Source organism: Physeter macrocephalus, chromosome 9 (genome assembly GCF_002837175.3).
Source record: "Physeter macrocephalus isolate SW-GA chromosome 9, ASM283717v5, whole genome shotgun sequence".
NCBI lineage: Eukaryota > Metazoa > Chordata > Mammalia > Artiodactyla > Physeteridae > Physeter > Physeter macrocephalus.
The window spans coordinates 95585052-95609825 of NC_041222.1; the positions used below are offsets into that span (position 1 = coordinate 95585052).

Consider the following 24774-nt stretch of genomic DNA (forward strand, 5'->3'; position numbering starts at 1 on the left):
ATTCTTCCAGTCTTTCTGTTCTAATGAGTAGAGGTTTCTGTTTATTTCGTTTAGTTTGTAGGTTTTATTTCTTCAGCACCGTTGTTATAACATCCCATTGTGTTTCTGGATCTAATGGCTAATCATGCCTGAAGGTGGACCTGTCCAGTGGAATCTCTTATTTGCAATGAGGGTTATTCCCCAAAAGAAGGATAATGAATCATGATGTTTATGCTTTTGAGGTTTACCCAGAAACTGTCGTGAGAGAGGAGAACTTCTTAAAGCTACTAAAACCCTGAGTTATCATAAACTTTAGATATATGCTCTTTAGACAGCATTTATTGAATTACTTGGGTTCAAGGCGCTTCACAGGACCACCTTGATCATCTAAATAATAATGGTTCTCTTTTTCTCACTTGATCACTTCTCCACTCACACACACTTTCTTCTCAGTAAGTGCTTCTCTCGGGTGGTAATTATATTTGGCTCCCGTTTGCAGGCCAGAGTCTTTGCTAGTGTTTCCCACTTGCTGAAACCAAGATGCTTTTCTCTCTTGTCCTCTTTGTTCAGTCAATTCTGCAGAACCTGGACTTGCGGGGCCAGTCCATCTTCAGTGCCGTGCATACCTACGGCCTCTATGTGAACTTCAAGAACTTTGTCTGCAACATCGGGGAAGACGCAGAGTTGTTCATGGCCCTTTACGACCCGGACCAGTCCACGTTCATCAGGTAGTAGAGACCCAGGTCATCTTCCGTCAACCTTGCAAAAATACCCAGCTTTCACCTATCTCCTCCCTGAGGATTTCTTTGCTGGGTTTGAGAGGGGAAGATGGAGAAGAAGGGAGGATTTCTAGGCAGTAGAAAATAAAACCCTTTGGGTTGCTAAGCCACTCTGAATAGCTGCTGAAACAGTGCAGTAGTAACAGTTTGTGTACTCCCTGGGTCTTAGAAATCACAGAAAACTCATCTGAACATGGTGACAGGAGCAGAGAATTCAAAGGAGTATAAGAGAGGGGTGAGGGAGGGGTGACTCAGCAGAGCACTGAGAATTTTAGGGCAATGAAACTGTCCTCTATGATACTGTCATGGTGGCTGTGTGTCATGACACATTTTTCCAAACCCATAGAATGTCCAACACTAAGAGTGACCCCCTAATGTAAACTGTAGACTCGGGGTAATAATGACCTCTCAGTGTAGATTCAATGATTATCACAATGATTGTACCATTCTGCTGGGGGTTGTTGATAAAGGGGGGGTGCTGGGCATGGAGGGGGACCTAGGGGAAGTCTGTACCTTCAGCTCAACTTTGCTGTGAACCCAATACTGCTCTAAATTAAAGACTTTAGTGGGTGATTATAGGCTTTGTTCAACCCTACAGTCATGCTTCCGCTGAGCAGCTAAGAAAACAGGTTTATTCTTGAGAAGATGGTTAAAAGTAATTACTGACAAATTATTTATTATTTTTTTAAATAAATTTTTAAAATAATTTATTAATTTATTTATTTTTGGCTGCGTTGGGTCTTCGTTGCTGCGCACGTTTTTTCTGTAGTTGTGGCGAGCGGGAGCTGCTCTTCGTTGCGGTGCGCAGGCTTCGCATTGCGGTGGCTTCTCTTGTTGCGAAGCACGGGCTCTAGGCACATGGGCTTCAGTAGTTGTGGCACGCAGGCTCAGTAGTTGTGGCTCGCAGGCTCTAGAGCGCAGGCTCAGTAGCTGCGGCGCACGGGCTTAGTTGCTCCGCGACATGTGGGATCTTCCCAGACCAAGGCTCGAACCCGTGTCCCCTGCATTGGCAGGCGGATTCTTAACCACGGCACCACGAGGGGAGCCCCAAAATTGTTTGTATCTAAAACAGAAAGCTGTTGCAGTGTGGTGCTGTGGATTCCAGGGGATGGACTTGGAATGATTCTTACAATATTATTTTCCTGATTCAGCAAAACTGAAACTTTTATACAAAGGATTTGAGATGGAAGATAGACCCCAGATAGAATCTGGTAGAATCTACTGTGTCTGTGCCCGTCTTGAGCAGTGCTTGTCATGGGGCTCTACTGGGTGTGCCTCAGAGAGCCAGTCTACAGCCAGGAGACCAGAGGGCGGTCATTGGTGAGATCTCAGACCTGCCTGGTGAACTTCACTGGGCTCTTCTGGGCCACCTTTCAACCCTAATAAGTCTATACTGAGAGCAGCTTTTTCCCCCACTTAGGTGCTCATTGAGAATTTTTTTTTCCTTTCATCAGTGAAAACTACCTAATTCGTTGGGGCAGCAGTGGAATGCCCAAGGAAATCGAGAAGCTCAATAACCTTCAAGCGGTCTTTACTGTAAGTCCTACCTATGTTTAACCCTTTCCTTTGTTTGCGATATTCACAGGTGCACGTGACAAGTATATGGAAAATTTAAAAATGAACACATGAAAATAAGAATCATCATAATCCCTCTAGCAGGAGTGACCCACTCATTTATTCACCAAATATTTATTGAGCACCTGTCAGAGGCCAGGCACTTGAGATACATCAGTGAACACATCAGATAAAATGTCCTGGTTCTCAAGGAGGTTTTTGTCCTAATGGGGAAGTCAGTAATAAACAGTAATCAGATAGATGAGGACTTGTATAGAATGTTAGAGGTCGTGAGTGCTTTGGGGGGATTGCGAGTTTCTGGGCTGGGGGAGGGTTGCTGTCTTAAATAGGTGGGTCAGGGCAGACCTTGATGAGCAGGAGCCTTTGAGCAAGAACTTCCAGTTGACGAGGGGGTGAGCTGTGCAGATAAAGGGGGGAACCTTCCAGAGCCAAGTTACAGTCGGGGCAAAGACCGGACTAGACTTTTCTGTTGGTTTATATTTGAATGGACTTTTCCCTCTCTTTCTCCACTTCCCCGAGGCAGGAGGTGTGCTGCTGTAAATGGATCAAGTGCCAGGAAATGTATTGGGCTAGAGCTTGGGGCCTGGTGACTCTCTTTTTCATGGGCTAGGAACTTTCTTGGGATTCTCTCTTTTTTTTAGCACAGGCTCCAGACGCGCAGGCCCAGCGACCATGGCTTACGGGCCCAGCCGCTCCGCGGCATGTGGGATCTTCCCGGACTGGGGCACGAACCCGTGTCCCCTGCATCGGCAGGCGGACTCTCAACCACTGTGCCACCAGGGAAGCCCTCTCCCTTTTTTTTTGACATCAGTGCTTGAAATGCCCTGGAGCTGCTGCCACCTGCTCTGAGCAGCCTTGGTGGGCAGGTTTTCCAGCTCCCATCAATCCTAAAAAAGATACTGGCTTCCTTTTTCTCCCTTTTTCCCTTAAGCCACACCCATATTTTGCTTATTCTCTTACCACTCTTACAGTAAGGAAAACAGAGTCTAAGGTAAAGCACCAAAGGAAGTGATAGGAAGGAGAATTGGTCCACTGCTTCCGTCCTGCCTGCCTGCCTGCCTGCCTGCCTGCCTGCCTTCATTTCTGCTTCTTATTATTCATTCCATCTATTAACCTCCTACCCCTATGACAAAAGTGGTCTATTACTATCCCTGCACTGACCCATCCACATGTTCACCGCCTAGTAAACATCGACAGAAAAGAGCTTAGAACTCTTCCCCAAACCTCTCCCCAACACGCAGAGTATTTCCTCAATTCTAAGATATGTGAGGTTTTTTTGCCCCTGAAATCAAAAGGCATTTATCAGTCAATGCATACATTATTTAAAAAAAAACAAAACCAACACATTTAAAAAGGCGTTATTGAATCATTGGTCCATCTTCTAATCAATACTGTTTCGAATAGCTGCAATTCACCCCCTCCCCTCCTCCCCCCACCAATTAGGCCCTTCCTATATGCAAATTTCATGTCCAACTTTTTCAATTAAATAAAATGTGGTGACTGATTCTTTGGTCATTGAGCATTCTACAGAAACTTCATTTATAAATGATTGCATATTATTAAATAATATCAGTGTGCCCCAGTTTATGTAACCAGTCACTTAAAGTCTTTATCTTTCTATTAACAGAAGCCTCACAAAACCTAGAGTAGAAATTCAAGGTGAATATCGTCATCGGTATATATTCCTATCTTGGAGACCTGAGTTAATGTGATGTTAGTGGATAGATATGGATTGATTGTTTAAAAAGTAATTCTTGATTCAGTAAAGAGACGTTGGATAGCCGTTTCATGAAGAGAATTTGAGATGCAGTTAAATCATTTCTGATATTAAAGCAAATGAGATATGTGAGCTCTTTTGTGGGTTTGCTCACCCATCCTTAGGAATACAAACAAGCATAGAGCATGAGCCACAAAAAGACAGAGACATTTCATCTACACATTTCTCATTAGTCAACGCGCACCCAGAAGCTCTCGATGGGTATCTCTCATAAAACAGATGAATAATTACAGAAAGCAGTGCATGTAAATTTCTGCGTTATAGTTGCCTCACAGGATTATTTGGAAGGTGAAATGAAATATCACCAGCATGTGTAGATACCCAGTAAATGTCAGTGTCTTGTAAGTTTTAATTTCTTTTGACACTGAAACGCGTCTGGTGCTCAGATATGCCCTGGCCAGGATATAAAGTAGCAACGACAAGGGACCCCATTTTTAAATACCCTGCGTAAACTGGAGACTTGAGATTGAATACGATCTGATTTATAAATTTGAAGTAGGAGCTGGGGAATTTTTAAAAATTCTTTTTTTTTTTGAATACAGTCATTTTTCTCTGATGCTGTGAGAGTTCTTGGGTGGATAGGGGGAAGAGAGGAGTCCTTCTGATATTTCAGCATTAGGAAGTATGCTCTGAACGGTGTTTTAGTGTAGAGTGAAAAGAAAAGAGAAATGGGTGTGACCGGGTGATGTAGTGTGACCTCCTTTTCTGTTCTCTCTGCCCCTGTAGGACCTCAGCAGCACAGACCTCATCCGGCCCCGCATCAGCCTCGTGTGCCAAATTGTCCGGGTGGGCCACATGGAGCTGAAGGAGGGGAGGAAGCACACATGCGGACTCCGAAGACCCTTTGGAGTAGCAGGTACAGAAAGAACCCGAGATGGATGTAAAGTGGTATGGCCACTGGGAAAACAGTCTGGTGGGGCCTCAAAAAATTAGATTGGGATCCAGCAATCCCACTTCTGTATCCCCAAACGAATTAAAAGCAGGGTCTCGGAGAGATATTGTCACACCCATGTTTACCACAGCGTTGTTCACAATAGCCAAAACAACCCAGCTGTCTGTTGACGGATGAATGGATAGACAAAATGGTCTTTCCACACGGTGGAACGTCATCCAGCCTTTAGCAGCCCGTGTCCCCTGCATTGGCAGGCGGGTTCTCAACTACCGCGCCACCAGGGAAGTCCAACGTGAATGTTTCTAATGCCACGTTGAGCTGTACATTTAAAAATGGTCAAAATGGCAAATTTCATGTTATGTGTATTTTTCCACAATAAAAAAAAAAAATTAAAAGAAATATAGAGAAGAGGGAGGAAGGAGAGAGGAGACCCAGAGACCGTGCAAGATGAATTTGGTTGTTAGTGTTAGCATCAGACACACCGCGTGTACTGCCTGGAACTGCCGGGTAGCTTTTTGTGGGTTCTGTGTCCTCACCTAGATGCCCCTCCTTTGTTCCTCCCTCACTGCCCAGCACTGTGTCTTGTACACAGCAGGGCCCTCTCAGTAAAGCCTCCGTGTGACTGTTGTAATCTTCCCTGACCGCGGCTGCGTATTGATTTTAATTGAACAGAATTCTCCTGGGAAAGTGGTTTGTATGTCTAGGAAATTGGCTCTTCCGAGGCAACGTTGCTTTCAGAGCGGGTCCTTGGCTCAAAGCAAACTCCACAACCTTCCAGGAGGCCCTCCATTTTCCTCTGTAGTTTGTTAAATGGAGGAAATATATTTTTGGTCTTGCACCGACATTTTGGTCCCTAAGTAGTTTTGAAAGCCGTCACTTCTGCCCCTGGAACGAGGGCCCAGAAACTGCACGTTGTCAGGGTTGACCTGTGGGTTACGTGGCTGGTGAGACAGCCTCTGTACCCAGGAAGCTGTGTGCCTCGTGCATCCCTTGAACGGCCTTTGCACTGTAACTGCTCTCAAGGTTGGCCAGGCTCTGTCTCGAGGGGACAGCACTACTTCCTGATAGTGAATTAAAATAAAAGCCCAGAAAAGGCAAGGAACCCTGGCCTAGGACTGCTTAGCCATCTATACGGCAGTCTATTCTTTCATAAAATATTTAAGGAATATTCAAGGTCGTTGTCTTTCAAACTGGGCCATAGAGATTCAAACATCAAGCCCAAGGCTTTTATTTGCTCTTCCATTTCAGGGTGTATGTGTGTTCATTCAGGGCGTGGAGATTAATTTACTTTGAGCTTTGACGCCAAGTATCAGCAGAAATTAGGAGTAACTAGATGATGTCATTCACAAATGAACTGCCTATTTGGGGGTTCAAATACAAATTTTCCAGTGTGTGTGTGTGTGTGTGTGCATGCAATGTTTTCAGGGGTCTATTAAGGGCTGATAGCAAGTTGATGTCATGCCCTGCTTTCTATAGCTTCCTTTCACTAACTTTATTCATTCCCAAGCCTTATGCACTATATGTTCGGGTTGATTTGAGAAAGCATTTCCTCCCTTTTCTTTAGTTTTTCTTATGATTATTGTCTCATATCTCAGTATTTCTTTTAATCGCCAAATGGATTACCTGTGGCGTGGATCATTAGTGTGTGTTTTATGGCTAGATTGTAATTTATTAACCAAGGAATGGCTTCTTGCCACGGCCCCTGCCTAACCTCAGCAGCTATAGAGTGAATGGCCCACTTATTAGTTCTCTAGGCGGCAGGCATAGTTAGGTTAAATGGTTTGGCCCTGTAATCACTGTTGGGTTCATACCCTGGCTTTACCGCTTAAACTTCTGACCTAGGGAAAATTACCTACCTTTCCTGTAGTCAGTTTCCTCATCTCTTAAAGTAGGGCTAATATTAATATTTGTATAAATAAGATAATCCATGCAGTAGGGTTACAACAGCGCTTCCTTAATAGCTCTTACTGGGCGTCAAAGACCAAATCACTATATGGTCTTCTAGTCTGTGCTGTTGGTGCCCTGGCTGCCCTTCATTTATGTGGAAACCAGGTGAGAAAATGTCAAATCAGAGGGACAGTGGACCACTGCAAGTCTTGAGTTCCTCTCCCAGGTCTTTTATTCTATTGACACGCCTGCCAAGAAAAAAAAGAGTGTTCTCTGGGTCCTGGAACGCAGGCTTACTAAAAAGTGTCAGTGTCACGTGACTCAAGAATTCACCAACTTGGTCTAGTAGAATTTTTTTTTTTTTTTAAGAGGATGTTGGGGGTAGGAGTTTCTTAATTTCTTAATTTATTTTTGCTGTGTTGGGTCTTCGTTTCTGTGCGAGGGCTTTCTCTAGTTGTGGCAAGCGCGGGCCACTCTTCATCACGGTGCGCGGGCCTCTCACTATCGCGGCCTCTCTTGTTGTGGAGCACAGGCTCCAGACGCGCCGGCTCGGTAGTTGTGGCTCACGGGCCTAGCTGCTCCGCGGCATGTGGGATCTTCCCAGACTGGGGCTCGAACCCGTGTCCCCTGCATTGGCAGGCGGACTCTCAACCACTGCGCCACCAGGGAAGCCCAGTAGAATGTTTTAAAGGAGATAGTCTGCAGGGTTGATCCAAGAATACCCAAGCCCCTGCCTGAGCCCCGATGAATTGATCTTCTGCTAGGCTGGGGACGCTGGGAGTCATCGTTGGCAAAGAAATAAGAGAAACGTCCCTGCTTGCTATCGCTCTCTTTCTTCGTCCAGGGTTCTATGTTTGCTGATACTGTAATTTTCCATAGTTCCTCACTGAGGCCTGAAGCAATTAGTTTCTTTAATTAAGTTTTGTCTTTTTCCTAGTGATGGATATTACCGATATCATACATGGGAAGGTGGATGATGAAGAAAAGCAGCATTTTATTCCCTTTCAGCAGTAAGTACTTTGGCATTATCCCAGGTGACTTGAGACCTGGATTAGGCCTTTGGATGGTGTGTTAGAACCAGGTGCTAGGAACCTTTTGCCCAGTTAGAAAAGGAAAGCTCTCAAGCGGGAAGATTGTCAGAGCGGAGCTGACAGAAGACTTTATTCAAAGTCCTTCACATTGCACTCCATTAAGAGGGTAACTGAACTTTCCTGACTCTACAGAAATGACCAAAGGAACATAAGGGGCAAACCTACCAGATGATGGTGCCATTTAAATGCCAGGAATGCCAAAGTTTATCTGTACTTTGTCCTATGGAAAAGGTATCACAGAGGACGAGGAATCAAGCAGAATAGCACAGGGCTTCTCAGACTGTAACCTGCACATGAATCACCTGGGATCTTGTTAGAATGCAAAACACGATCTGGTGGGTCTGGAGTCTGCATCTGACAAGCTTCTAGGTGATGCTGCTACTGCAGGTCTGGGGATCACACTTGGAGTAACAAAGGTTTAGGAGATGCTAGAGTGAAGGGTAGACTAATCCCTGTTTTCCTGTAAGCGGAGGAAAACCAGCCTGGGAATGCATGGAAGCTTTCCCCTCAGAGCTGCACTCAGCTCCGCCTACTGAGTTCAGGAGCTGGAGCCCTGGGGGGGCCACTGGGGGATGTTGGAGAGCTACTCTCTATCCCCGTAACGCTGAAGGAGCGTACGTGTGAACATCATGACTGGCTCATACTCTAGCAAGCATGCGCCACTTACCTCGCACAGGTGGCTGGGACGTTGCTGCGTCTGACTCCTAACAGGACAGTCTTGTCGGTGAGAAAAAATGATTGTCTCGGTCAGTATGCGGCCACCACAACAGATCAGTGTGACAAACTGAGAATTCCAGAAACCAGCCCAAGGATATTGGAGTTAATATGTGATTTTATTAGTAATAAGTAATATGGTTAAAAATTTTTAAAAATTATTTTAAAATACTAATTTTAAAATCAGTGGAGAAAGATAAACTATGCAAAAGATAGTGTTTGAGAAAGTTAGCTAACCATTTAAGAAACATAAGTTAGATCCTCATCTCCCAACTTATACCACTGTAAGTTCCAGATGATAACATATATAAGTGTAAGAGCCAAAAATCTTAAAGTACTATAGGAAAACAGAAGTTTTATACGATGTGATGTGTGGGAGGCCTTTCTGAGTCAGACACCAAAGATTCGACTAAAGAAGAAAAATTGATAGGTTTAGCCACACAGAAATTTTAGACAACTTATACATAGAAAATATTTAATAAAATCTTTGCAATGTCTATGAAAAAGAATAAATATTTCTAAATTATAAGGAGTTAATACAAGTTCATAAGGAAGTAAGAAGGAAACATACACATGCAAAGAAATGTCCTATAAATTCATTAAGAATCAATGAAAGGCAAATGAAACAATGAGGTTTAGTTTTGGGGTTGACGAAGTTTTAAAAATATATGATATCCAGCGTTCAGTGGGTATAAATACTACTTCTAAGAATATAAATTGTTACAATGCATTAAAAACCTTAAAATTTAGAAATTTCAAAGAATATACTCCATAATTAACAGTGATTATTTCTGTTGGTATAACTCTAGGTGATTTTGCCCCTCTTTTGGTTTAACTCTGCTTACTATTCTTTCTACAATAAATAGGTATTATATGTAATTTTATTTAAAATATAAAAATCCTTATCTTTCATTTTAAAGTCCAGCACTTTTGGATAAGTTTCTAAATATAATAGTATAAATAGTTTGTGCTAAGTAGTTCTTCCCTTCTCATCCAGAAGCTGCTATTAATAATTTTTAAAATATGTACTTATCTAGTATCCTACCACCTATACACTGACCCTCCAAGAATGCGGTGAGGTAAATATTTTATGTAGCTTAGTGCTAGTGTGAATTGTGACACAACTTTCAAATTCATGAATGCTGCTCCCAATGTAAATATGTATATTTAATAAGTGTGATATATTAAATTAATACATATAATATATTAAAATATATAATTTTATATTAATGCATTAAATTAAATGATTTCATATATTAAACCAACTATATTACAATATCTTATGTAAATATAATAAATAAAATACATAGCATAAATGTGAATAAATACATAAAATATAAATATACTTGTGATAAATATAAATAATTTTCATATCCATGAATGTTTCTATTATATATACATATATTATAATTATGTCCTATGTATATATGTATAATAGATGTATATTTTATATGTATATATGTACTAGGAGCAGCATTCATGGATGTGGGAGTTATATGAAATATTATATAATAATATATATAATATTATATATGTTTCACTACATGTGAATTATCGGGGCAGCATTCATGGATATGAAATTTATTCTACTCCATATAAATTATATTATAAATATATATAAAATAGGAGCCACATTATGGATATGAGTTATCTCAAATGTGTTTCTCTGTATTTGTCTCACTTTCTGAGGTGGGTTTCTTCTTTGGTTATGTGCCTCCCCGCTTACTTTCTGAACCAGGTCTTACCTAGCAGCTGTGCTGAAACAGTGAGCTTTCAGACTGTCTCCACCGTATAATAATACAAGCTTTGAGTCTCCAAGGAGCCCGGCGCTAATTTGATTACCACTCACTGTGTGGCCAACAGCCATTGTACAGCTTTCACGAAGCAAATCACAGCCTCTGTCATTGAACTCCTAAGATTTATGGCAAATGCTTTCATAACTTACCTCGAAAGCTTTATAGCGATCATTATATTGGGAGAGTTTTATGCGTGTATCCTGCTAGTCTAAGAGGGAGTCATTTGAAAACAACTCGGACTGTCGCAATCCCACTTTTCAGGAACGTATTGCAGAATGCTTCCCCCCCTATTGTCAGGGTACGGGCTGAACCCTGCAGAGAAAGCTGGCCTGTGTGTCGTGGGCAAGAGAACAAAACCACAGCAGAGAAGACTGGCCACCGTTGTCCCGGGCCGGGCTGATATGTAGTTATTGATAGCGCTTGTGCTTTCCATAGAATGGGGGCTGTGTTTGGCTCTTTGATCCCCCTGTAAGAGCCTCAGCCTGATGTGATCTTTAAAGTGGCTCTTGTTTGCTGGTGGCTGTGCCATTGCAACCCTAAACATAGTTCCTCATCACGTGGGGTTCTACGAACACCATCCCGAAGCCGCTGCGTACATACCGCTCTTGTACATTGAGTGTTGTCGCTAGATGTGGGCCTTCAAGGCATGTGATCCTGGCCCATTTCCTTACAGATGAGGAAACTGAGGCCCAGAGGGGAGACTCTAGCAGAGCTCACTTGGCAAGTAGAGCCAGAACTGGAGGCTGGGTCTTTCTGCCCCTTCTTCGTCCATCTACCATCCCATTCCCGCAGCCTCTCCCACCTTATAAAGTGCATCAAGCATCGCCCCTGGATTTAGTTGTTAACATTTGACCGTCGGTTTTGTTTGTTCTGGGGGTTTATTTTTCCCCTCATTCCCCCAAGTCATTTCAAGATGAATTCGGTGTCTAAGATAGGCCCCCAGTGGGAAAATAAAGATGGAAAGTATCCTGTAGTTAGGTTCCTTTACTGTTTATGTTTCCAAATGACGCGCATGGGACCCACCACTATCTGAGGCTGTGCTGCAGAGACTTCCTCTTTTTTCCTTACCAATCATTTCTGACTTTCCCAGAATTGCCATGGAAACCTATATCCGGCAGAGGCAGCTAATCATGTCACCCCTGATAACATCCCATGTGATTGGGGAGAATGAACCACTCACTTCAGTCTTGAATAAAGTGATAGCAGCCAAGGAAGTGAATCACAAAGGACAAGGTACACAGCCCTATGTACTGAGCTGGGAGGGGACTCTGGTGGGGGTGGAGGGGTGGCGCTCAGAGCTGAGTCCTTGGACTCTGGCCCTTTCACTATCTTTCTCTGATACAAAACAGACACTGCTGGGGACTGCCCACCTCAGTTTCCGTCTAAAGGCAGTTGAGACTTAAGAGAGTTGGATCACAGACGTATTTTGTAAATTCTATAGAAAAGATTCTCATCCCATGAGTCTTTCCTCACTTTTGTCTGACCTATAATCCCCGTGTTGTTTCCACAGGTCAAGGCACAAAGAAAAAGGTTTTTTTTATTTTTTATTTTTTTAATATTAATTTTTATTGGGGTATAGTTGCTTTACAATGTTGTGTTAGTTTCTGCTCTACAGCAATGTGAGTCAGTTATACGTATACATAGATCCCCTCTTTTTTGGATTTCCTTCCCATTTAGGTCACCACAGAGCATTGAGTAGAGTTCCCTGTGCTATACAGTAGGTTCTCATTAGTTAAGAAAAAGAGTTTTGAGGATAATTATGTTCCATTCTCTGAATATGTTTCTCCCAATACGTTTCCTAAAATTGAGAGGAAGGAGACCAAAGTAATGCAAATGAATATGTATTAATATAAACTAATGGGCTACCTAGCACAACATTTTTAGTTGTTTTTAGTACCTCCATATATCATTTTGTTGACATAGTTTTAACTCAGAGGAGTTCTGCTTATTGAAACTGCATTTTTAACTCAAATAATAAGGGAAAATAGTTGAAAATCTAAAATTCAGATGGTGATGATTTGGGGATAATTTTGAAGATTGAGTCAATTTTTTGTTTTTAACCACCCTGTAATTGTTTTCTGAAGTGGAAGCAATTAGGAAACATTTTCAGCATATTTAATTTGCCATGTGTTCACAGTTATCCTGAGTAGTAAATACATGTGAGAAATCATAGAATCTGAAAATAAATAACTAAATGTATTTCTGTTGTTTTGGAACTCCTAACCTAAGGATATAATTTGTTAGAGTGGAAAACCCTTACACTAAATAGATTGCTGTGTATGTACATTTTTTTTTAACAAAACTGAAAAAAGAATACCGTTCCTTTTCCTCCTTCTTAGCAATACACTTTTCAAATGTTTTCATGCTCTTCATAAATATTTTTTGTGGCTGCGTAATATTCCATTGCTTGGATTTTTTTTTTTTTTTTTGAGCATGGAATCCCTAGGTAAACACTTAAATGCTTTCTATTTTGCTACTATTATAAATTTAAATAACTCTGCTATGACTATCTTTATACATGAATCTTTTTCCATATTTAGGACGGCCTCCCCAAGAAAATTCCCGGAAGTAGGATTTCTGGGCCAAATGACAGGAATGAGCTTAAACCTGGAGATGTACATATTTCCAGAATACTTCCCATAGGTTTCTTCCTGTGGGCACTAATTACCATATGCCCACTTTGCAAACTGATGTTTAAAAATCGTTACCTGTTTGAAAGGTGAAAAGTAGACCACCGTAGCATTTTAAAAAACTACATGACAGTGAATTATCTGGCCTTCATATGTATTGATATTTAGGAGTTTTCTAAAGTTTTCCTTCCTTTCTAAAGTTTTTGCGAACTCTTTGTGTAATGAAGATAACAATTTGTCTTACTTAGGACACATACTTTTCAATTTCTGGTTTGCCAAATATTTATAAACTTTTTGTACTTCTTTGTGAATTGTATATTCATGTTTTGTTTATTTGTGAGGATCTGAATGTTCTTCTAATGAGTATGAATTCCTAATTTCTTATAAGTATTTCACTATGCCTTTTATAGGCATATGTAGTATATGGTTTATGAAGTATACCTTTTACTTTTTATGAATATCAAAATTTCAGTTTGTGTAGATAATTCTTTTGCTTTTGTGATTTCTTCATTTTTTTCTCTACTTAGAAAAATGGTTCATACTCAGAGATTTGATATTGATGCACTTATTTTTTCCTTTAATTTCCTGTCTTTTTTTCTGTTTACTTTTCTGTTATATTAGGAATTTATTTTAGTGAAAATGTGTCGTGAGAGGTTAGATTGATTCTGTTTTAAGTAGCTAGAAAATTATCCCAGCACGTTTATAGAATTGTTCCGTTTTTCATGATTTGTTATGTCTCTTTTGCTATATGTTTAATTGCTGTATATAATAGTACTTGATTTCATTGTTTCCATTGATTTATATATCTTTTCTACTACTAATATCACTCATTACTATAACTTTACAGTATTTTGATATCTGAGAGGGGCTATCTTTATTTTTTTTCCCCAAAGTAAATATCCATTCACATTTCTGTCAAATTCTCAAAGAAATCTTACTGTGATTTTGTTGGAAGTATCATTAAAATTCTAAGTTAACTAGGGGAGAATTTACATCTTTATAATAATGTGTTTTTGTATCAATACCACACATATATTTTTCTCAGCGTTTGTGTGTGTTTATTATATGGATCATAACAAAGAGCTAAAAGTTGATCTTTTCTTTCTTTAAAGGACTTTGGGTGTCCTTGAAGCTACTGCCGGGGGACCTCACACAGGTTCAGAAAAACTTTTCACACTTGGTGGATAGATCCACAGCAATCGCCCGGAAAATGGGCTTTCCTGAAATAATCCTTCCAGGTAAACATTTTTGCTTGATTCACCTGTTCTGCGTCCTCTAGGACTTTGTTCCATGCAGCCATCACTTCTAATGGGACTCTTGAGGCAACATGGATCCATAAGATTTCATTATTTGCATTCAGTGATATCGAGACAGTGGGAGATAGAGACGGGGTTGCAGTACCTTAGAAAACTACCCAGTGTGCAGGCCCAAGGGAACGCTTTTAAATGTACTCAGAAATTTCTCTTTGCTTTCTCTTCCTTTATGTTCTGCACAAGCCCCTCTGAAATACTTCCTAGACCATCCATTAAGTAGCGCTAAATAGCACAGGTTCTCTGTCCCGAGAATAATTTGCTTCATCTGCACATACCTCTTCTCATGATGACATCACCAGCACTGTGAGCTCCTTGCCAGGAAATTCCAGCGAGGTGCCCACTCAGCTCAGACTCAACTGGACCTTCTGCTCCAGTGGCTTAAGCTCCAACTAATGTTCTCGGCTCTCCCCATACTTGTGGTGACAAGAATGTAAACATTCTGCAGTTTCCTACTTTAGTTTCATCTTTTTTTGCCACCGCGTGTTGGTAATCTGCATATGTGTTCTTGTGAATTCACTGATTTAACCCATTTACTTTCTTTTTTTAAAAAAAATAAATTTATTTATTTTATTTATTTATTTTTGGCTGCATTGGGTCTTCGTTGCTGCACGCGGGCTTTCTCTAATTGCGGCGAGCAGGGGCTACTCTTCGTTGCGGTGCGCGGGCTCCTCATTGCGGTGGCTACTCTTGCTGCAGAGCATGGGCTCTAGAGCGCAGGCTCAGTAGTTGTGGCGCACGGGCTTAGTTGCTCCGCAGCGTGTGGGATCTTCCAGGACCAGGGATCGAACCCGTGTTCCTTGCATTGGCAGGCGGATTCCTAACCACTGCGCCACCAGGGAAATCCCATTTACTTTCTTGATTGTTATAGTGGTGAAAGAAAATCATCCCCTCGAGGAACCTTATATATGTGTATTATATAAAATATATGTGTTATAACTATTAAAATATAAGTATGTTGTATATTTGATAGATAGGAAGAAAGACTATATGAATAAACAATCTTTGGCATGTTAGAAAAATTCTCAAAAACCAAGCTATTATCTATTGCATAAAAATTCAGGTTCTTTTAAACTAATACAAGATCTTGTTCCTCCTTTGGGAAATTAAGGAGCAGTAATAATTTGATGCCTCACACATTTCTGTACATGGTGGGTATTAAAAGTATATTTGTGGGGCTTCCCTGGTGGCTCAGTGGTTGAGAGTCCGCCTGCCGATGCAGGGGACGCGGGTTCGTGCCCCGGTCCGGGAAGATCCCACATGCCGCGGAGCGGCTGGGCCCGTGAGCCATGGCCGCTGAGCCTGCGCGTCCGGAGCCTGCGCTCCGCAACGGGAGAGGCCACAGCAGTGAGAGGCCCGCGTACCGCAAAACAAAACAAAACAAAACAAAACAAAAATGTATATTGTGGAATGAATGAGTGAAAGAGTTGTAAAATTGAGATTATCTTTTTCTTCTCTTCTCATGAAAAGTAGTTTTTCATCTGCTTCTTTCATCCCTTCCAGGGCCATTTCACCCTAATACATATGCATCAACATTCTAGGAAAATGTTTTGTCTTCTTGTTGTTTATAAAAATAAGTATTGATACTCTTCCTATAACTGAAGGCAGTTTTATTGCTACAGCAAGACCAAAATCTGAAAAAATAAAATAGAGAAGTTTATCTTTTGGACAAAGTGCATTTATCTTGGAAATCTGGCTTGGAAAGATTTTTGTATTCAGTAGTATTGGTTCATAAACTTCCAGGGCTATAACAGACTTTAAAAATCATCTCAGATGATGGTTCCCAAATATGCTAGTCTTTGGATCAGCCAATCAGGATCACCTGGGAAATATGAAGATACCGATTCCCAGATTTTTCCAGAGACTCTGATGCAGTTTGTATGACCAGGGCTCTGCGGGGGATTCTGGTAATCGGCCAGGTTTGGGGAATATAGATCTGGGCTAACACCCCTCACCTGGGCTCCCTCTCATCATCATTTAAACAGGCTGCAGATTCATTTTAAACTCCTCCCTCTCCTGCACTTTCTCCTATAGCTAAATTCTTGGAAGAGACGATATACTCTGTTTCCTCACCTGCCAGTCTCCCTCTATCCTGTCTCGAATGGCTGTCACTACTCACTGTGTCCTCACACCGTCACCCCTCAGTCTGTGTGTGTCTGCGTCCCAGTCTTTTCTTACAAGGACACGAGTCATATTGAATTAGGACCCGCCATATGACCTCATTTTACCTTATTCACCTCTTTAACATATGAATTTGGGGGGAGGGGCACAATTCCATCTGTAACAGGACCCCTTTCCTTCTCCCCTCTATTCCCTCCCTTGGTGACCTCATCCACTCATTTTGCTTCTGTGTGTTAGTTGCCTCCAAATCCAAATCGCTAGGCTCAAGACCCTTCCTTTAAACTCCACAACCATCCATCCAACTGCTTCCTGCCTCAGGACTTGAGTGGGTCCTCTGTCCATTGGATCACTCTTCTCCTTGTTTATTTCTTACTCAAAATCCGCATTTGGAACTTGTCATCCTGGGCATCTAGACCTGACTCTTCTGTTGTGTTTTATCTAAGAGAACAGCCCCTCATCCATCCAGCTGCACAAACACGAAGCCTGAAGATCACCCTTGACGCTCCTTTCCTTTACATCTCACACAAAATCAATGGAGGAGACCTGCCGGTTTTCCCTTTCAAAGGCCTCTCAGTGCCACCCCCTTCTCTCCATCCTGTTACCGCTACCCAACTTGTAGCTATTGTCATCAGTTCCCTGGACAAGTGCCAGCGCTTCCTGACTGGTTTTCCTGTTTCTGCTCTTTCTGCCTCATTCTCCACACTATAGCATGAATGATCTTTTATAAATGCCTATCTGATTTCGTCCCGCTCGCTCCTTGCTGAAAACATGACTTCTGTTTATATTTAGGATGAAGGTATAAATTCTTCACTTGGCCTGCAGGCCTCAGGGAGACTTGTCTTATGTCTGTCTCTAGTCTCATCTCACCACAGCTTTCCCCTCACTTGAAGTCTTCCATCATATGTCTACTACCTCTGGGCCTTTGCACATACTATTCTCTCTTCCTCTTCCTCCCATGCCTCCAATATCAGCTCAAAGGAGAGATTCCCACACCTTCCAAACAAGGTTGGGACTTAGTGTGATGCTTTCACTGAGCCTGGACTTTCCCTTCTTTTGTAATGATGCAATGCATCATTACAGGTGATTGTAGCTAAGGCACCCAGCACAAGCTTAACATTCCTCTTTGAGGAATGTTAACATTCATCAGGTGATTGTCTGAGAATGCTTCTCTTGCCCACCAGACTTACAGCTGCATGAGAGCAAGGCTGGTGCATGGCTTACCGTCATTTCCCAAACACCTAGCACAGTGCTTGGTACAGAGTAGGTGCTCAGTCCGTTTTTTAAGTGAGTAAATCAATATTTTTTCATTTTATTGTACCATAATTTATTCAACTGTTTCTGTGGTTGGAAATTGAGGATGATTCCAAGTTTTCACATTCACAAACAATATCACAGTGAATATCCCTATGGATAAATCATTGCTCATGTTTTTTTATTGCAATATAGTTAATGTACAATCTTAGGTAAGTTTCATGTGTACAACAGTGAATCACAATTTTTACAGGTTATATTCCATTTATAGTTAATATAAAATATTAACTATAAATTAGGCTATAGTACAGCACAGGCTATAGTCCCTGTGCTGTACAATATATCGTTGTAGCTTATTTTATACATAGTTGTTTGTACCTCTTCCTCCCCTACCCCTCTCTTGCCCCTCCTCTCTTCCTCTCCCCACTGGTAACCACTAGCTTTTCTGTATATCTGTGAGGCTGTGTCTTTTTTGTTATATTCACTAGTTTGTTTTAATTTTTAGATTCCACATACAAGTGATATACAGTATTTGTCTCTCTCTGTCTGGCTTATTTCACCAATACCCTCCAAGTCCATCCATGTTGGTGCAAATGGCAAAATTTTATTCTTTTTTCTGGCTGAGTAGTATTCCACTGTGTGTGTGTGTGTGTGTGTGTGTGTGTGTGTGTGTGTGTGTGTGTGTGTACACACCATATCTATCCATTCATCTGCTGGTGTGAGAGAGAGATAGAGAGTGTGTGTGTGTGTGTGTGAGAGAGAGAGAGTGTGTGTGTGTGTGTGTGTGTGTGTACACACCACATCTTTATCCATTCATCTGCTGATAGACACTGAACTGTACTCCAAAGACACTGTGGTATATATAGAGAGGTAGAATGAGGTAAGGTACAGGGAACAACACACATAGAAACTTCTGCTGTATGAATAGTTTATTACCAAGTCAAAACATTTTATATTTTACTTAAAATTTGCATCTTATGACATCCTGAAATTTAAAAATGACTCCACACAGCACCACTCACAGGCTGGGTTGTTGTGTTGCAGGAGACGTTCGGAATGATATTTACGTCACCCTGATCCACGGGGAGTTTGACAAAGGGAAAAAGAAGACACCGAAGAACGTGGAGGTGACCATGTCTGTGTATGATGAGGAGGGCGGACTCTTGGAGGTACGTGGTGTCCCCAGCAGTTCTGCTGCCATCACGCGCTCCTTTACAACAACAGGACTTGGGGCATGATGTTAATTGTTCTCCGCTGTAGAGTGCGTTTGGTGTTTCACAAGGAAAAAATAGGAAACCTGTTAAATTTGTGATTAGCAATCACCAATTGTAGTAATAAATTCATGTAGACTCTTATTTTCATGATTTCTCCTGTGCTGAGAAAGACCTTAAGCCACCAGGGATTTCAGGTGTACACTTCCGATGCAGAGATTCTGTATCATTTTCAAGTTATTTAGCCACTGTCAAGACTGATAAGGTCCTCCGGGACTGGCATGGAGTGGCGTTCCTGCCCGGGTCATGTGGAGGGCACACGCCCTCCCCCTGGATGAGCTGAACCAGCAGAGATGCGCCCGTTAGAGCTGTTACACCAGAAAAGCTCTTGGTTCGAGGTCAACTACCACGCTCTTTAGTTTTAGGAATCAGGAAACTGCAGCCCAGAAAGGATGAGCTATTTTCTCAGGGAAGCACAGGACTTAGTGATGGCACTGGGAACGGACACAGGTGTCCTGCCTTCCGGTCCACTGTTCCTCCAACAGAAGTGACTCTTCATTCTGACATCAAGGAGAAGGAGAGGCAGGGGAGGCTTTCATTGTCCCAGCTGACATCTGGCTCCTCTTGTATGAGCCATAGTTACCTGCTTCGGAATGCACTTCATTCACTGAGTCCCTCACGGCAGGGGCACAGCCGAGTACACAACCCCTGCACTTCCCCATGGATATGACCATCTTGCAAGGAATCAGTTGATTAAGTTGTCTTCTGCATAGAGGGATAAGCAGAATGCTGTGGGCCACGGTACGGGAGTGATTTCTTTGTGCTGTTGAGAGAGTCCTTTTGCCCAGGAGTTCAAGTACACATCTTCAGGGCTCTGCTAACTAGCTTGGAAGTGCCCCCATGGAGGCCTGATGCTACTGAACTAAGTGGTTCATTTCTAGGAAGAGACACGACCCTAAGTTCTAGTGAACATGCCACACCTACACACCAGGTCCTTAAGGCAGAGTATAGACAGGACCTCACACAGCAGTGTGTCTGCACACATGCTGGAGCTCCCCGGTCACCCTCTCTAGGCCTCTGTTCCCTGAGAGAGGAAAGAAGAAAGAAAGAATGGACAGTGTATGGCTGGGATGGAAGAGAGAGAAAAGTTCCAGCAAAGAGGAATGTTAAGCTTGTGCTGGGTGCCTTAGCTACTACACATTGAGACACTTGGACCCTCAAAGTGCTAGAAACTCGTTCTTTTTTTTTTTTTTTTAATTTTTTTTTTTATTGAAGTGTAGTTGATTTACAATGTTCTGTTAGTTTCAGGTGTATAACAAAGTGGTTTCGTTATCCATCCGTCCATCTATCTATCTATGTTATTTTTCAGATTCTTCTCCCATATAAGTCAGTAAAAAATATTGAGTAAAGTTCCCTGTGCTATACAGTAGGTCCTTGTTGCGTATCTATTTTATATATAGTAGTGTGTATATGTCAATGCCAACTTCCTAATTATCCCTCCCTGCTACCTTTCCCCTTTGGTAACCATGAGTTTGTTTCCTAAGTCTGTGAGTCTGTTTCTGTTTTGTAAATAGGAATGTTTTGTTCATTTGTATCATTTTCTTTAAGATTCCACATATAAGTGATATCGTGATATTTGTCTTTCTCTGTCTGACTTACTTCACTTAGTATGGTAATCCATCCATCTTGGATGGTCCATCCATCTTGCTACAAATGGCATTATTTCTTCATTCTTTTTTATAGCTGAGTACTGTTCCATTGTATATATATATATATACACCATATTTTCTTGGAAACTCATTCTCACTCTACTGTTCACCCCCACATGTAATCAGCTTATGTATGCCAGTGTAAGGCATGTGCTGGCCATGTGGAATACCCTTAGTGTTCTAGATATTACTACCCCCTCCTAATTTTTTCTTTCCATCCGAAGAAAGCAATTCATCCTGGTGCTGGATACGAAGGCATTTCCGAGTACAAATCAGTGGTCTATTACCAAGTCAAGCAGCCCTGTTGGTATGAGACTGTCAAGGTGAGAATGTGTCATGAGTAACCCCTATCATATATGAAACCTCGTTTAGATTCCTTTCTTCTTTTTACCCAGAAATCGCTCCTCCTTTATCCTGAAGTTTTAGATAGGTTGCCTGTGGTGTGCTATCAGAAATGAATTGATCATCGTAACTCTGCAGAAGCTCATTTCTCTTTCGTAAACTTCAGAAATCTTAAGTAACATTCTCGTTTGTTAAACGTGTTGAAATTGGAAAAGAGAAACTTGATGTTGTAATGATGTAAGAGGCTGCCAAGATGGTCCAGAACCAAATGGAAATTTTCACACTCTGCAAGTAGTTTCCTAACATTTCTTTCCTTCTTGGCCTCTAATCAAGTTAACTGGGCTTCTTTTTCAATTTAAATATGTGTCTTACAAATTCCAAAGTGCTCTTGAGATCAGTCCGCTCGTGTGAGCCTCACGGTAGCTCTGCGACAAATGGTCCGAGCTGCAGTAGCCCATTTTCTGATGACGTAACTGACACTGAGAGAAGTGAAGTGACCAAGTTCCTCTAGCTGCTCGTGTCAGAGCCTAAACTGGATTCCACTTCTTCTGAGCCCCAGACTCCATCAACTGTTTCCTTTTTTTTTGTTCTGGTTTTTTACTGAAGTATAGTTGATTTACAATGTTGTGTTAATTTCTGCTGTATAGCAAAGTGATTCAGTTATACATATATATACATTCTTTTTTATGTTCTTTTCCATTATGTTGACTTCAGGATGTTGAATATAGTTCCCTGTGCTATACAGTAGGACCTTGTCCTTTATCCACATTGGCTTTTTCTGATTGTCAAAGTTTTATGAGCTCTCCAAAGAAAACTAAAAAAAAAAAATAAAAGTTGCACTAATATCTTAATTCAGAAATAACCATTTTCCACAGTTTTATATACTTTATAGGTTTGGGATCATGCTGTTCATACAAATTTATAGTGTGCCTTTTCAAACTCTCTTGAGGCATTAAAAAGCCTTCAGAAGTATATTTTTAGATACTTGCATAATATTCCATTATATAATCATTCCATAATTTATTTAACTCTTTGCTACAAATTCTCTGCTCTGTACATTGCTCCATGCCTCTGTTTCCCTGTCTCTTCTGTATATGTAAGCAGCCAAAAATAAAACAAAACAAAACAAAACAAAACTTCCTTGTCCCCAGTATTTTATCTTTTCCTTCTATTATAGGCCCTAACTATTAACATATCCATGTACCCCTTGCAGTCTTGCACACAGACCTGAAAGTACTAATCTTTTCCCCCTGAAGTATCTCCTCCTTCATGCTTGAGAAAGCACTCGAAATTTGTAATATCTCCATTTTCAGAATCTACGATAAACAGCAAACATGTTCTTCTCTTGAGATTCTTTTGGTTTTGAAAAATAGCTAAATCTCCTTTGAATGAAACCCTACACCAAAGCTAACTCTATAGGAATTACTCCTATGATCAGATACTGAAATGTGCCTCATTTTATAAAATGAACTATGAGTGCAGGGGACTGTGTCGCTATTCCTTATTATTGTGCAGGTATCCATTGCTATAGAAGAAGTTGCTCGCTGCCATATAAGATTTACCTTCCGACACCGGTCATCTCAGGAATGTGAGTATTAGGAGGTCTGTGACACATTTCAATCAAAACAGTGTTTACTCTTGCTTGCCAGCGCTTTTGTGGGTCTGTAGAATGAGATACTTGGCATCTTTATTTCAAGATTCATTGAAGCTAAGGGAATCTTAAAATGAATTTTTCTAGGCTTCCAAGGTCTGTGTTTATCACTGTGTATCAGAATTTCCCTGAAATGTGTTCTATGAATACTAAGGTTCTACAATGCTAATAGATGCTGTCTGACAAAAAGAGTTTCCCAGTTGAATAGGGATAGAAAGTGCTTGTGTATTATGTCTCCCTCTAAGACATTCACCGTGTATGTTGCCACATTGCTGAGAAATCCTGAAGCAAGAAAACTGTTCAATCTGTTTCCCAAATTATTTTTTTTTCATGAAAGCACTGTTTCAAGTCTTAGATCACAGTTTATGAGTTGACTTTCCTAAGGTGTGAACAGAGGAGAATATTGATTATTTTCAGATTGATCATAACGTTTCTGGAAGTGTTGTTCTCATTCAGCACTGCATAAAAATGCAGTCCTTCCTTCCAAACTGCATTTTTTGAATGCCATATACCTACCAGACTGCAGGCTAGGCCCTGGGTAGAGGACAGCAAATAGGACACAGTCACTGCTCTGAAAAGTCTCTGTGGTCTAGTTAGGAAGATGAGCAAGAAAAGAGGTGTTGAAGTTCAGATCAACGTGATACGTGTTACAGCAGCAAACATCAAGGAGTAAGCCCAGCACCTAACCCCGCCTGGGGATTTATGCATAAGGTTTCCTACATCCTAGCTGAGACTTGAAGGTGAGCAGAAGTTAGCCCAGTGAAGGGTGCTGGTGGAGAAATGTGTTTGAAAAGCAAAGTTTGCTCGGTAGGGCTAAAGTGGGAGCCATCATGGTATTAGATTGAACATCTGAAACTGCCATTTTTGTAGGTCAGCATCCGATAGTCAAGTATCAGCAAATAGTCAGTTATCAGCAATTTCGTACAGTTCTCCGTCATACTAAGCTAGCATTTATCACGCTCTTAGTTTGTACCAGACACTATGCAAAGCTCTATTTGTACACCATCTTGTTTAGTATCTACAGTAATCAATAAGACCCATACACATTTTAATCCACATTTATATGTAAAGAAACTGAGGCACAGAGATGTTAGGTATGTGTCCAAGGTCACAGGGCTAGTAAGTTCCTGGATTGACATGTCAGTGGTCTGATTCCAGGCAGGCTAGAGCCAGATCGTGAAAGATGAAGGTTCTTTTGAACTCTATTACGGAGGAGCCATTAAAGAATGCTGTATGGGTGGTGTTGGTGGTCGTGAGTTCGTATATATTTATAACAGCTTTAGTCACGATACTCCCAGATTGGCCGTCAACAGGAGAGCAGATGAACAAACTGTAGTATAATCCTATGCTCAGCCAATCTGGGTAACACGAGTCACAGCAGACCTTAGAGGTGTGCCTGTGGTGAGAACAGGCCATGAGTCACCCCAGCCATAGACATTTAAGCAGGGGACATGGTGAGCTCAGAGGCCAACACCTGAAGGCCAGGAGAGAGGCCCTTTGCTTCCTCAGGAGGCTGGACCCTCCTCCCCCAAATGCCACAGGACACACATATCCACTTCTCCTGGCACCGGGGCTACTATCTTGGAAAGAAGAGAGGAACAGAAATCTTAGATGGCATCACAAACCTTGGAAGATAATAAACAAAATACTTACTGAGTCTGTCGTAGAACAGCAGTAGTGAGATAGCTCATGGGAAGGTTTTGGAGCAGGGCAGTTGACTTGATTAGATTTGCTTTTGGAGATCCCCAAAGGGTGGAGAAGAGCTGGAGACAGAGAGATCTGTTATGAAGATCTTGTGGGAATACAGGGAAGAGGTGAGGGTGGCCTGGCCTCAGGTGGGAGCAGCAGGGATGGAGAGAAAAGGCACAGCCTCCAGAGGCGCTCAGGATGCGGAGTTGGCATGGGGGTGGGGTCAATGTCAACACCCACGGTTCTGAATTGGATGACCGAGTCGATACTGATGTCATTCATTCACAAATATAGGAAGAGGCGCATACTTGGGGGCACCGGAAGATTTCAGCTAGGGAACTATTTCCTTCAAGGAGTCTGTGATGTGGAC

At 41.6% G+C, this 24774-nt stretch overlaps 1 protein-coding gene across 2 annotated transcripts in view; it reads left to right on the top strand.

Moving 5' to 3' along the window:
- Positions 1-24774, top strand: part of DOCK5 (dedicator of cytokinesis 5) — a 224520-nt gene that overhangs the window by 101643 nt on the left and 98103 nt on the right. For both annotated transcript variants that reach the window (XM_024130807.3, XM_055087329.1), the window contains exons 8-16: positions 550-707; positions 2213-2294; positions 4837-4966; positions 7827-7899; positions 11581-11723; positions 14233-14358; positions 18847-18971; positions 20947-21045; positions 22580-22652. In XM_024130807.3, the coding sequence (XP_023986575.1) occupies positions 550-707; positions 2213-2294; positions 4837-4966; positions 7827-7899; positions 11581-11723; positions 14233-14358; positions 18847-18971; positions 20947-21045; positions 22580-22652 (1009 nt within the window). The remainder of the gene's footprint in view (positions 1-549; positions 708-2212; positions 2295-4836; positions 4967-7826; positions 7900-11580; positions 11724-14232; positions 14359-18846; positions 18972-20946; positions 21046-22579; positions 22653-24774) is intronic.